Below are 14,236 nucleotides of genomic sequence, written 5' to 3'. Positions count from 1 at the left end.
TAGTGGGCTCCTTCCTGCATCAGTGAGCCTTGGTAGGATCTTCATGCTTTTCACAGCATTTGACAACAATGCTGTTAGTGGCATGGAGGGATGTTTATATAGTGTCTTGACCCCATCATCTCCAAATGTTAGGACAGATTTTGTTTTAAAGAGCAATTTTAAAATGATATCAAGGTGGGTCAGGTGTTGGCAGCTGTTCTTTTGCTAAAAGGATTCCAAAATTTTCAGCTACAGCTTACTAAAGTTCTACATTCCTGGGTGAAGTGTGATTTAATTATAAAGAAAGTCTAAGGCATGGCTTCCTCCATAACTGAACTGAGTCAAAGAGCAAAGTGAACAATAGAGTGTTAAAAGTAGGCAACTTCTTTTCAATATTAAACAACTTTTAGAGAAACCCAGTGGAATGGATAGTGAGATAAGAATGGCTGAAGCTAGCTGGGAAACTAAGAGAGAACAAGGTTTATCTACACATTACCTGTTCCCTGGCTACCATGTTGAATCAAGAGGAGAAATGAATGTCTTATGCTTCACATAAGAAACCTACGGATTTATGGGAGACAACTTCTGCAGAATTAATCGTGCCAAAAAAATGCTTCGGTTTTCTGACTTGGGCTGTATCCAGCAATTCACTGTTTAATAAGAAACAATATTGGACTTGCCAGCTGAGAGAAATGAAACTATCTTTGGAGTTGAGGATTTTTATAACAGCAAAATGAAGCAAAAAATCATTGTGGTACCTTAAATACTTGCTTTTAGCTCACATCTAATTATCCATTATGCTGGCCAACATTTCAGACTTCTTTTTTAATCTAGGCTCCAAGCAAAAACTCTTGTGTTTGATGTTTTGGACTGCAACTCCCAGTATTCCCAAACAGCATGGGATTATGGTACTTGTAGTCTATTGCATTTGGAAAGCAATGGGCTGGAAAACTGCCTTAATTTATCTTATCTCCATGAGCCAAGGATGGTTGCTGACCTCTGCACTAAACAAAATTGAACCTAAACTACCAAAATTGGGGCTTATTTTGATGTGCAAAAATTCACTGAATATTCATCCTTGACAATAGTCACATTTAATTTGCCCATTCCTTCCCATCTCCCAGGCATGTTTTAAATTACAAAGAATGTACTTATCTTTAGTGATGTGTACATAAATACATTCATATATAATAAATGAATCTATATATATTTGATGTTTACTGGATTTTCCCACTGTTTATGGTACTGGAGGTCTTGAATCATTGTGCCTTGATTGTAAATAAGCTTGAGTGTCTATTTTATGAATAAAAAAAATATTATGATTTGTAACTTGCGATTTGTATTTTCTTTCTGCTTTTTAAAGTACACTGAATTAAATTCCCCAGACTTCAGCTTTGGATATTTGTCGCTATCAAGCAATATCAAGGATGAAATCTGCTGGAAAATGGATCAAAAATCTGTTGGATTTATTTCAACATCTGCTATTTAGAAATCCGGATTTTGAAGGGCAAAAGGTGATTGAGAGAGCACATGGATATGCATGTAGCTTTGTAGGGAACACTTTGAAGCAGCAGTGTGACTTCCACAGTTACCTAATGATCTCAGGAAAAGGTGTGCTTAATTGAATATATTTTAGACAGATGCTACGTGAACAACACCCCACTATTCCTTCATGACAATACAACAGTTATACTGGAGGCAGAGCTGGTCCTCTTCCTCTTGCCTCCTATGCCAGCACAATTAGTATTGTATCTGTATCAGTAACTGAATAGTTATCAGTAACTTTCTGATAACTTACATGAATTCTAAACCCACTGAAGAAGACTGTGTTTCTTTCTTGTCAGTTTAATATTGAAAACTTTGTATCTTGTATACAAATATGGTCTCTGTCTACTTGGGATTCCAGTCCTATAGAATACATTGTCTGACTATTCCTGAGTTGAATAATCTTAATAGGAAGTGATTGCTTTGTTTATAATGGGTTATAATCCAATAGTTAAATAAGTCAGCACATCCCAACTTTTAACCTCACATTTGACAGAAATATCTGAATTCTTCTCCCAACCACACCTACATTTGCCATGAGAAGGCATACTTCCAAAATAAGGATGGAGAACAGAGACAGTTGCAACTATATTATTTTGGATGTTGAGACCTGAAAAACTTGATACAACTGGAAAACTAAAAAAAGAAACTGTAATGGGTTATTGTATTTGGACCACGGGAAACAAAGAAAATGCATAAAAAGTGGGGAGGAATTGGTCAAAAGGGAGAAAAGTCTCAACCTTCCTCCAAAACACTCAATTGTTCTTTAAAAAATATATCATATAAAAAAATTGCGACTATTTTTAACCTTGGCGTACTTTTAAAAACATGATCTGAAGTAATATAGTATTATAGTAATAATACTCCAATTGAATTAGATTCTAAAACGTGAATAAATGAGATTTTTTTTATTTCAATCTGTTCTTTTTAAACAGGTTCTCAACACTAATTAATCCAGGAATTTATTTTCAGTGCCAATTGTGTTGAGAATCTATTAAAATGTGTGTATGTGTGCATACACACACTCCACACACACAACCAGCCTGCTTCAGCACAATTAGAAAAATGGGATCTATGGTCCTGCTTATTCAGGAATTTGTAGTCATATATGGGCTACATATATTCTTAAAGCAGAATGCATCAGGCATTTAAACTTAATGGTTCCAGAGAGCATTTAGAAAAAAATGAACTAAACCGATTTGCCAGTTCTGAGAATATAACATCTGATTGTAGAGTATCTTCCTTTCTTCTAGTTGTTTTTTCCCTTTACCTCTTTTTTGAGGAAGAACCCTAAATACCAGAAAACTTGCTTTTTGAATAGAGTAGAGTAGAGTAGAATAGAATAGGAGTAGAATTTTATTGGCCAAGTATGATTAGACACACATTTGATCTTGTGATGTTGGAAGTAACCGATCCTGGGCTGCAGTCCTGTTAAAAGGACTCTACTTTTTAAAATACTACGTCTCTGCCTGTTCCACAATAGGAAGAGTTTTAGTACCATCTTAAACTAAGAATTGGATTTACGGAGTACATTTCAAACAAAAGCCTGTGGTGTTTGAAGAGTTCCGACTTCGAAGCCAAACCAAACCAAGGCTGAGTTGCTATTTAAAGTTATTATATCGCCCAGCTGCTGGAACGGAGAAGTTAAACGGTGTCATCCCAAAAGCCCCGAGATACTTACACCCCCCACCCCCATCTCTCCTAGCCACATGGTGATGTCCTCTCCCCATTGGCTGAAAATGTCTTGTTTTTCTGCAGCGATTGGACTGCAGCTGTAGGAATGCGAAGTCTTCGCAGCTGGTTGGCCGAGAGCTGTCGGAGGGGCGGATCGTCCCGGGGTCTAGGTCTACCAGCTCTTTCAGAAGTCTGGGTGGGCTGCCTATCGGGGAGGCTCGGGAAAAGCAGAGTTGCCTGTTGGCTTCCGGGTAGCCGGGAAAGGGGTTACCGCCGCTGTCTTTCTCCCCGACAGTGGCCTGTCAGGGTGTGGCGGTGCCGCGATGCGTCTTTTGCGATGCCTGATGAAGGGCCAGTCGGCGCTGGCCGGGGCGCCCAAGTATATCGAGCACTTCAGCAAATTCTCTCCATCGCCGCTCTCCATGAAGCAATTCCTCGACTTCGGTGCGTGGGAGACCGAGGTGGGGGGGTGGGGGACGCAGCCGCTTTCTTGGACCTGTCCCCTTCGAATGGGCTGGACTACAAGTCCCATTCTCCCCAACGGGAGTACCCTGGGGCCCTGCCTTGCACAGCGATGTTGGGAGGTGGAGTGCAACCATCTCCCCCTTTCCTTCTCTCTCTCTCCCTCTCTCTCCCTCTCTCTTTTTCATGCACGCACACCAACAGCCTGTTTCATGCTGGGCTGGGACGGTATCCAGAGCTTTTGAAGGGGGCCAAGTCGGGGGGGGGGGAGGTTGGCTGAAGCCACTAGGCTTCGCTTTACCAACAAGACCCGAAATTTTAACTGAACACCTTGCTCCCAAAATCCCGGCACATCTTTTTGTTTTTAGGAGTGATTGAGGAGTGGCCTGCCCTGCCCTGGTTTGCTTCCTTCTGGAAGGATTTTTGCTCGTTGTAATAACTCTTTTATCTTACAGGTCATTGACTTCTGGGGAGCTTTAGAATTAAGGTGACTTTCAAACAAAGTAGCTTTGTCCTTGCAATCCTGTACATTTTCGCTGTATGACAAATCCCTCGGAGTTCACAGATGTTATAAAGAAGCTAGTGAAGGGATGTAGCTGTGTTACAGTTTTTGGTACTGCTGGTGGTTGTTTTCTGTACCTGAAGTTAAAATGGGACAATTGAGCTGGAAATTAATCATTTACTTAATCAAATTTTCACCAAAAGCAACTCTAGGTGGTGTACAAGGAAATGATAAAGGAGAAAACAGTGGCCTCTTTTATTAGTTCATATGGATTGAACATCCATTTCCAATTTTTTGATCAAAGTCAAAGTATTATTCATCAAGATTGATCTGAAAAGATCTCTGTGACTTTAAAAATTATGTACTTATATCATACTGTTCATATTTTCCCACTAATAGTCTCACTGAATAGAGTAGGATGACTGCCAAATATGTATGAACATAAAAATGTGTTTATGTTGTTACATTAATTTTTTTTTTGTTTACATTTATACCCCGCCCTTCTCCGAAGACTCAGGGCGGCTTACAATGTATAAGGCAATAGTCTCATTCTATTTGTATATCTTTTTACAAAGTCAACTTATTGCCCCCCCAACAATCTGGGTCCTCATTTTACCTACCTTATAAAGGGTGGAAGGCTGAGTCAACCTTGGGCCGGGCTCGAACCTGCAGTAATTGCAGGCTCTGTGTTCTAATAACAGGCTTCTCTACTGCCTGAGCTATCCCGGCCACTAATTTAACAGTGTAGAGCCTGTTTTATGAAATGCATGTAGTATTACCCTTTGTGGGTGAAATTTTTATACAGATTATGTAGTTCTGTGAAGAAACAGCAATAGAAATAAGAGATAGTGAATAATAATGAAATGAAGTTTGTTAATATGTGTGGAGTTTAAAGTGAAGCTTAAATGCTCATAACCTATTTAGAGTGACAACTTCCCTTGATATAAATCATTTCTGGATCAATATGCTGCTTCTGCTGTGCTTTCAGGATTACTAAGTGTATAGTATGATGACCTTAAATCACCTCTTTCTCTGGGTGATTATGCCAAATAGTTTCTCAGTTTGACTTTCCAGACATGGCATATCTATCTATGACATGTCTTCTTCAGCTCAGTTTCTTTCTTTCCTTATCTATTGGGAAGAAATGCCTAATGTGCAATTGGATCACATACAAAGGTTGCAAACAGAAGGCCTCAGGTTTGCTTCTGGGCATCTCCAGTTAAAATGATGAAAAAATAGAAAACGTAGGAAAAAAGAGAACTTGGGACTTCTGTTAGCTTCCAGTACAGGAAATGCTTAGGGAGAGTCATAAATTAACAGCCTCCAGAGAACTGCAGGTTCCTCAACCCTGGAATCCATAGGTGTAGTTCTGAAATTTGTAGAAGACTATTTGCAGTGTTTAAATTAGTAGGTACTATTGCACAATCTTGAGGAATGGATTTCCATGTAGTAAGCTTATGTGGTTTAAGGAATTGTTGCCTTAAGCTTCATGCTCCTGAACAGTTGAAGAAATGAGAGCGTAGAAGATTGAATGTATAAAGTGGAGAAGCAAAGGAAAATTCTGCTCAATAAAATTGTGTCTCAGCTGCCAAGTTGGGTGGAGGGAGTTTTGCAGTGCCCTTTGAAGCATCTGAAGGACAACAAGTGCTGATTGGAGGATCTCTGTGTCAGATAGATTAAGGCCCTCCTCTAATACTCCACCCCCATACTATATTCTCTTTGATTTGCACTGCTCTATCTGAAGTGTAGTGAATGTGTTTGATACTCTTCCCTGCAGTGTTGCTAAATAAAGAACTTACAGAATCTGATTGGTGAAATTATGCAACAAGACGTGGAGTGGGTGAACTCTCACCCAATATTCCATTTCCTAGCCTATCATTTTTTCTAGTTGTCAGTTTACATATCATATGTAGCTTTTAAAGGGATTGAATCTCTGTGGACTTTATTAGAGGGGTCAGATAGAAACTTGGTAGGGACAATTTAGCAGTTGCCTCACATTTGTTTCATTTGCCTGTGCAATTCTAAACCTCTAAGCACATGTTCTGTTGCTGATCATGTCTTCCTGTGTGTAGTTTTCATTCTTTGCTGATATATGTGTGCATTTCTGTGCTGGCTCAACAGTGAATAGTGTCTTCAAAACAAGATGAGTAGCTAGATTTGGGGCGGGAAGGACATTGATGTTATATATGTTGACAGCAGCAAGATTACTTTATGCACAAAAATGGAAGGACACTGTATTCCTACAATGGATGAATGGCTGCAAAAGTTGATGGAATTAGCAGAGATGGCCAAATTGACTGCTCTGATTAAAGAAAAGAACACAGTTAACTCTGTTTCTACGTGGAAACAGCTTTTGAACTTTGTGCTTGGGGTGAGGAAAAAATGAAACTTTTTGAGTTTTGCAGATTAGATAGGTTTTTTGTTATAGAAATGGCTAGTTTATATTATTATATAAAAGTAAAAAGTTGAGTTTTGATGCTATTATCTTATTCTACTGCACAAAAAGGAGGACTTTTTCTTTCTTTTTTCCCTCTGCCTTACACTTTTGCCTTCTCTTTTTTCTCCCTTATTTCCTTTTTTCTTTTTGATTAATTTTGAATATTGAAGAAAACAAGATGAGTTGCTTACTTGCTAGTTTGAAAAGTAATTGTGTGGTACTGTGCCTTGTTTGTACAGATAAGCCTTGCCCAAACTTTTAGAAACTTTTGCCTGGTGAAGATAGGAGCTCTGATGCAACAATTAAGGAGAATAGTAGGTTGTCAAAGCCTGGTTTGTACAAAGAAGGCATAGCACGCTATACAATTCAGGCCTTCTTGGAAATAATCTTGTTTTTTTAAACTTTCTGTGAGATTAAACTGGATTATTTCCCCCTGCTTTTGATTTTCTAAAAGCTTAAGACCTTTGTAAAATAAACTGGTTGGGTTTGTATAGCTTGTAAATTAATCTTGTTTTCATGTTTGAGTCCTTACAGGGCTCAAATTTGTAAGTGATTAGTTCTTGAACCTGTATGTCTCTTTATCCCTGCTCAGATAAATTTTCTTTTTGGGCAGTCCACCAGAAATGCTGGACTATGAGCTCCATCATCTTAAAGCAATTGGAGAAAAATGGAGCAACTTTTTGGAAAGATGCCAGCTGGCAGGAAGCTATTGTATACCCTTACAAAAAGTTTGCTTGCATTGAAATTGGAGATTAGCCATCCATGTTGTTTTTCCAGTATTTGAATTAGAAGGCTTAAACATAAAAATCTCACACCTGAATAGACTGTGATCTGATTTCACACATTTGTTTGAACAAATAAAAGATAGAAAGGAAAACTGTCTATGTATTGTTTAAAATTGTATAAAAGCTCTTTCATAATTAAAATATTGCAATGAGAACATACCATGATTATTATTCCAAATGGAATAGTTATTTAAAAATGAAGATAAAAGGTATTTCTCTAACATTGGCTGCCTACTACAAAAGTCAAGATGTGTGCTTTCTTGTCTTACACACTTGGAAATCTTGAATTTTTGTTGTTGTTAGTTAGTGCCCGACCCATTGCGACCACATGGACAACATTCCTCCAGGCCTTCCTATCCTCTACCATCCTCTGGAGTCCATTTAAGCTCATGCCTACTGCTTCAGTGATTCCATCCAGCCACCTCATTCTCTGTCGTCCCATTCTTCTTTTGCCCTCAATCTTTCCCAGCATTAGCTTCCTCTCCAGTGAGTCTTGAATTATAACTGTGAAATGATATAGCCTAAATAAGGCCTTTTTCCATTAGTATTAATTGTGAAACTATGAATACAGGGGTGGAGAAAGGAGTAACACTGAAAACGTCTCATGGATCTTCCATCCTTGGAAATGACACAAGTCAGATACTAAAAATATCAGCAATGAAGCTGTTGGTGAAGCATGGAAGATATATGGGCTTTGTAACAGCCATAAAAGGGAAGTGATTTAGATATAAAACTTCCATTCCTGAAGTTGAAGTTAATGTGCTGTAATGATTGATGTGTTGAGGAGAAACAGGATTTGGTCCATTCTCTGCTGCAAAATCTCACTATATGACTTTGGACAAATTAATCAGCCCAAGCTACTTACACTGTTACTATGAAGATAAAATAAATGGAAATTCTCATATCAGCCTCGAATTCTTGGACAAAAGTTAAGTTATAATCTAATAAATAAAAATAATATTTGAATCTCGGTGTAGTCCCCTTATCTTTTAAAACTATCTCATCCTCCTGTTAAAGTTTAAAGTTACTCTCTACAATCATGTGTTCTCATAATTTGTTCATAAATACCAGATGCATGAAGAGAATGTGAAAAAACATTTCGTTCTCCCAATGTGTTCAAAAGTTGCAACAAATTGTGGTTATTTGGACCCATCAATTACTACAGGCGCTAAGTCTCAGAAGGCTATTATTTGAATCATTATCGTCATATTACATGTTCCACATGGGAAATTACGGTAGTGCATAATAATTTTGAAATCTCAAAAAAGGGACTCATTAGTTGAATAATGCAGGATTATTAATGGCTCGGTGTGTCTTTTTGTTTCTCTTTTGCTTAGGAGCCAGCAATGCGTGTGAGAAGACCTCCTTCATATTCCTTCGCCAAGAGCTTCCTGTCCGACTGGCCAATATTATGAAAGAAATCAACCTTCTCCCTGACCGTGTACTGAGTACTCCCTCTGTCCAGCTGGTGCAGAGTTGGTGGGTTCTTGCCCTTTTTTCCCCATTCTTTTCTTTTTTTAATACTAGTTTTTTTATTATATATTACTGTAATTACACTAATACTAACTAAATACACTAATACGAACTAACAAAATAGAATAAAAAGAAAGAATATAAGGTGCAGAAAAAAGTGAATTAGAAATGCTGTAGAAAAGAAAGAAAACTAAAACAATAGTAAAGAAAAAGGAAAACAATATATAAAGAAATGACTTCCCACCTTCAGCCTCTATCGGGTGAAATGCTACCAGATCGGACCGGATAGTGCAGTCCGGTAGCAATCACGGCTGGTAGTTTGGTGATCCGGTAGCAATGGCAGAGCAAAGCTCCGCCTACCCGTCTGGGTGTCATTACCTTCTGGTTTTAACCAGGAAGTAATGTGTTTTTTGAAGGGACGGGGTGGCTTAGTGGGTAAGACGCTGAGCTTGTCGATTGAAAGGTCGGCAGTTCAGTGGTTCGAATCCCTAGTGCCGTGTAATGGGGTGAGCTCCCTTTACTTGTCCCAGCTTCTGCCAACCTAGCAGTTCGAAAGCACGTAAAAAATGCAAGTGGAAAAATAGGGACCATCTTTGATGGGAAGGAACAGCATTCTGTGTGTCTTTGGCATTGAGTCATGCCGGCCACATGACCATGGAGACGTCTTCAGACAGCGCTGACTCTTTGGCTTTGAAACAGAGTTGAGCACCGCCCCCTAGAGTTGGGAACGATTAGCACGAATGTGCGAGGGGGACCTTTACCTTTATCTAATGTGTTTTTTACCTCATGCGCGTGCGGCACGTGCACTTCCGAGCTGATAAGGAAGGTAAGTAGATTCTACCCCTGGCCTCTATCCTCACAATAGTTGCCCCACCTTGTTTCTTCAACTTACAAGGAATTTCAAGTGGCCCCTTTGCATCACGTATAGCCAGAAAATCCTGTAACTCTGTAAAGAAGGGACAGGTAAAGTGATCCCAGCTGCGGACAAATTTTACTCGGTGAAACACAGGTTACCTGTTTTTATTTTTAGGTAATTTTAATTTTGGAAAAAATATTAAATTGAAAACCGGCATTGCTCAGAGGAAAACACCAATTATTAGCATTGATTAAATTTACTGGAATTCTTCTGAGTCTTATGGCTATCTGAAAACTATTTACGGAGAGCTTTTTCCAACAGTTCGTCTATCAGTTCCCTTCCCCCGCCCCCCAAAGAAAATAAGTTGGGGTTATAAGGAAAGTCTAGCAGTGAGCAACCTTCCCATTTTGAGATTAGTTACAGTGGCCATGGTAGCCTTTTTGTGAAATAGCAAACCCCTCTGGGATAGTCCATTTGTGAAAATGATCACAACGTGTTTGAAAAATTTCAGAGGAGTCTCCAATCCTCTCTCCCCAAATCTATATTGTGCATAAACTCCAGGCTGCAGAGTTCAGATGCATAGAATTACTGTTTTTCTCAAGCAGAATTGCTAAAGGAAATTTGTTGGCTGAGATTAACAGAGATCATAAAGATCTCATATGCCAGTGAGAGACATTGTTTCATAGATCCTACGTAAATCCCCTGGCCGTTTTGGGAAACAACAATAAGCAAGAATGGCAGAAAATTTCAGTTTCTTAGGGGCACCATGTTTGCGTCCATTACTCTAGTTGTGGTTGTCGAGGATCTTCCACCAATTTCAGCCCCATCGGTTAACAATGGCTGATGATCAATGCTTAAAAGCAGATACCACCTCCAGACACAGAACAATAGATGCACCTCTAGAGAAATTATCAATAAATAGTGCTAAGAGGATGTTGGAGGCCTTAAATATCTTTTCTTTCTCTTTCTCTACCCATCCTCTCTCTTGTTCTTAATTTTTTTCCTTGGTTTTGCTAAGAGGAACTGTTGTTTTGAATGAATCTCTTTTATTGGAGTTTTACATTAGCATTGAGGAGGCAAAAGAAATAGGATGTGGCCCTTTAAGATGCCAGCATGATCTTTGGCCTTTCGAAAGTTAACATGTGAGAGCTTTTTTGTTTCTCTCTGAATTTCCCTGTTCTTTTCTGTCCACATCCCATTGCAGTTGTCAGGGAAACAAGCAGGTGCTGGAGAGAAGTATCAAAAGGCACATGAGAGCCAAGTTAATTCTTATTTCACCCAAGTTGCCCTTGATCCCAACTCTGAGCTGGTTTTTGTTTTCCTGTGGGAAAGCTTTGCTTGCTAATCCTTTGCAGCCTGCAGTTCCATGGCAAGACTTCCTCATAGCAGCCATTCTTCAAAGTCACGGTGGCTCATAATTATTGGCCTTGTAGTCTTGAACACCCAGATGTTTTCCAGTACTGTATAGGTAATCCTTGCATCAAAATCCTTCTGGAAATATCCCCCTTCAATGGATGAATCACAATACATATTTTAATGGGGCACAAGAAAAGTCATTAAAGACATATTGAGGACCAGCTACATTATTTGAATTTAATTACATACTTATGAATCAGTCATGCTATTCTACTTCTTGTGTAGACAACAGGCTGTGGAATGCATAAAAAGAATAACAAGTAGTAATATAAAGGGATAAAAGCGTATCATGAAAAAAAAGAAAACAGAAATTTAGCTAAAACTTTTTTACAGGCTGTCTCTGTAAAAATTCAAAATTTTCAAAATGCAAATACACCAATCAGGACTGTCCTGTGCATTTATGTAAGTGTCCTCAGGAATCAGAGTACAAACTGTGCTGAAAGCATAGAAATGCAACACAATAGCAACACAAGAGTCGCTGAGAAAATCCACACTGACCTTTATTCTCTTCCCGTTAAAAGTCAAACAGAGGAAATGGGGGTTTTATATATTTTTTTTCTTGACTAAAGCATTGTGCTTTTGCTGTTTATTTCTGATAAAGAATTAGGATGAAATATTCAGAAAGTCATACAATATATGGTTTACTTAAAAAAATAAGTTTGGAAGAAAACCACAGGTTTTATATTCTGATAATGGACTAAATTTTTATATGTCCAGATGTCTTATTATTTAACAAAAAATTAGATTATTCATGAGACATCTGTGTCCTTTATTCTATAACAAAATGGGAAGGAAGGGAAGGGAAGGGAAGGGGAGGGAGGGAAGGAAGGAAGGAAGGAAGGAAGGAAGGAAGGAAGGAAGGAAGGAAGGAAGGAAGGAAGGAAGGAAGGAAGGAAGGAAATCCCCATTACACGTATGCAGAGCTTTGTTAGCCAATAGTCCTTATGAGAAGATTTCAGCAGTTAACTACCTTCAAAATGACCTATGTTTTAGAGTCATAAAAGCCATTCCTTGTAAATTAGGAAGGCGAAAGTATTTAGGAAGGCGAAACTGACCCCTTAAAATTAAAAACAAAAACAAAAACAAAAAACAAATGAACCTTTATCATAATTTATGCCAGTGTTGGCAAACCTATGTCACGCGTGCCAGAAGCAGCATGCAAAACTGTCCTGAAGCAAATGCGCACCCTCGCCGGCTCCTTGTCACGTTCCTGTGCTCAAATACGTTCCGGTCAGCTGGCCGTCGTGCATGCGTGGTACCAGCGGACTGCGCATACGCAAGGCAGCACATGTGCCATAGGTTCGCCAACATGCATACGTGAGGCGGCACATGTGCCATAGGTTCACCAACACGCCTGCATGATGGACTGCTGCACTTCTGGGGTCGCCAGCACTACATGTGCGATGGCCAACTGGCAAGCGCGCATTTGAGCACAGGAACGCAATGGGAGCCAGCAAGGCCGCACATTTGCCTCGGGATGGTTTCGCGTGCCACTTCCGGCACGCGGGCAGCACGCGAGAACGTGAAAGGTTCGCCAACACTGGTTTATGCTAATGATTTTAAAAAGGAAGAAATCTCTTCAACCAGGAACAGATTGTGAGTGATTCTGCACAGTAAGGGAAATAAGGCTTGCATAATGGGCTAATCCATTTCAGGAGGAAAATAATATTATAAACTAGTTTAGCAAAAAAAATTAAATCACTTTAGGATTTTTGGATCTAAGTGTATGCTTATCTTTCCAAAGATAAAAGAAAATAACTGAACTCTATCAATAGAAGAGAATATTTGTAGCTCGGGGTTGAACTGTGGAGTCCTTTGTGTTCTCTCAGCTTGTTTGTTTTCTTGCAGGTATTTCATTACCCAACTAGATAACACCTTAAGTGCTAGCTAGCTGAACTCTTGAACAAGAGATCATAGTTGGATATATAGCAGATATCTGTCCACTAGAAGGTTTAAAGTACAGCAATAAAAATGACTTATTTTAATGTGGACTAAAGCAATAGATCTGAACTGAACAACCATGGAACTATCTACTACACGAAACACAAATATATTTTTAGGGTCAAACATAGGATACTAGTAAAGTCCAATACTACAAATACAATCCAAGGAATTCCCAGAAATACTCCAGTCTTCTTGGCAACATATTTCTGTCAGAATTCTCTTAACCATAGAAGCATCTACAGACATGGCAACTAACTACATGCTTTCTTTCCTACATGGAACTCAGGAGAAGAAATTTTCAGGGAAAAGTCCAGTGTTCATTCAAACTGGAAAGGAGAGGGTTGTGTGCAAACTGCAGACAAAAACGGGCTTCCAGGATGCAAAATGAAAAACCAAATCTAATGTTGCTTTCAAAAGGATTTAAGGAAGGCAAGGCTGATCCCTGCCTAGACTTGAAATTTAAAAATAACAAATGAACCTTTATCTTGGCTTATGCTGATGATTTCAAAAAGGAAGAAATCTCCTCAAACAGGAACAGATTGTGAATAAATTGAGTCTGCACACTAGGAGAAATAGGGCTTGCATAATGGACTAATCCATTGCAAGTGGAAAATAATATAATACTGAAGCATCTTTCCATTAAAATTCCATCTAGTTTATCCCTGATATATTGATATTCTATCTGCAGTTTCAAGTGGGAGTAACAAATTGGAATATACAGTACATAGCTTATATCTACAATATCTTCTCACGATTAAAAAGGATTTGCAACAAAATGCAGCTCTATTGTATACTTCTCTTCCGGTTCCACCAGCTGATCTCCTCTTCTAGGATATTCCATTTTATTTTCTCCCTCTCCTAATTTTCTTTCTATGTATTTGTGGGTATTTCTAATAAGTAGTCAGCATGCAGATAGCACCCACAGAGGTGAGAAAACAGTTGCTGGGTAGTTTGTTTTGCTCCTAACTGTTTTGGATTTTTACAAACTTGGGTTTCCCCAAACCTGCTAATAAGAACCTCATTTGAGAACATCATCCTGATCTAATCTAGCATTTCATTATTGCAGGAAGAAGCCACATGCCTCTGGTAAATCTAAAATAGGATGCTTTCCTATTTTAGTAGGAGTGCTTTCCTTCTAGTCATGTTCTATGCAACTGATCTTT

The 14,236-nt window shown here is 38.9% G+C and overlaps 1 protein-coding gene across 2 annotated transcripts in view; it reads left to right on the top strand.

Moving 5' to 3' along the window:
• Nucleotides 1-3,351: 3,351 nt before the first annotated feature.
• PDK2 (pyruvate dehydrogenase kinase 2) overlaps nt 3,352-14,236 on the top strand; it is a 31,115-nt gene continuing 20,230 nt past the window's right edge. For both annotated transcript variants that reach the window (XM_058179487.1, XM_058179486.1), the window contains exons 1-2: nt 3,352-3,642; nt 8,722-8,863. In XM_058179487.1, coding sequence (XP_058035470.1) covers nt 3,522-3,642; nt 8,722-8,863 — 263 coding nt within the window. In that variant the 5' untranslated portion in view covers nt 3,352-3,521. The remainder of the gene's footprint in view (nt 3,643-8,721; nt 8,864-14,236) is intronic.

The sequence above is a fragment of the Ahaetulla prasina genome, chromosome 4 (assembly GCF_028640845.1).
Source record: "Ahaetulla prasina isolate Xishuangbanna chromosome 4, ASM2864084v1, whole genome shotgun sequence".
NCBI lineage: Eukaryota > Metazoa > Chordata > Lepidosauria > Squamata > Colubridae > Ahaetulla > Ahaetulla prasina.
This window is presented reverse-complemented; position numbering and strand designations above follow the sequence as displayed.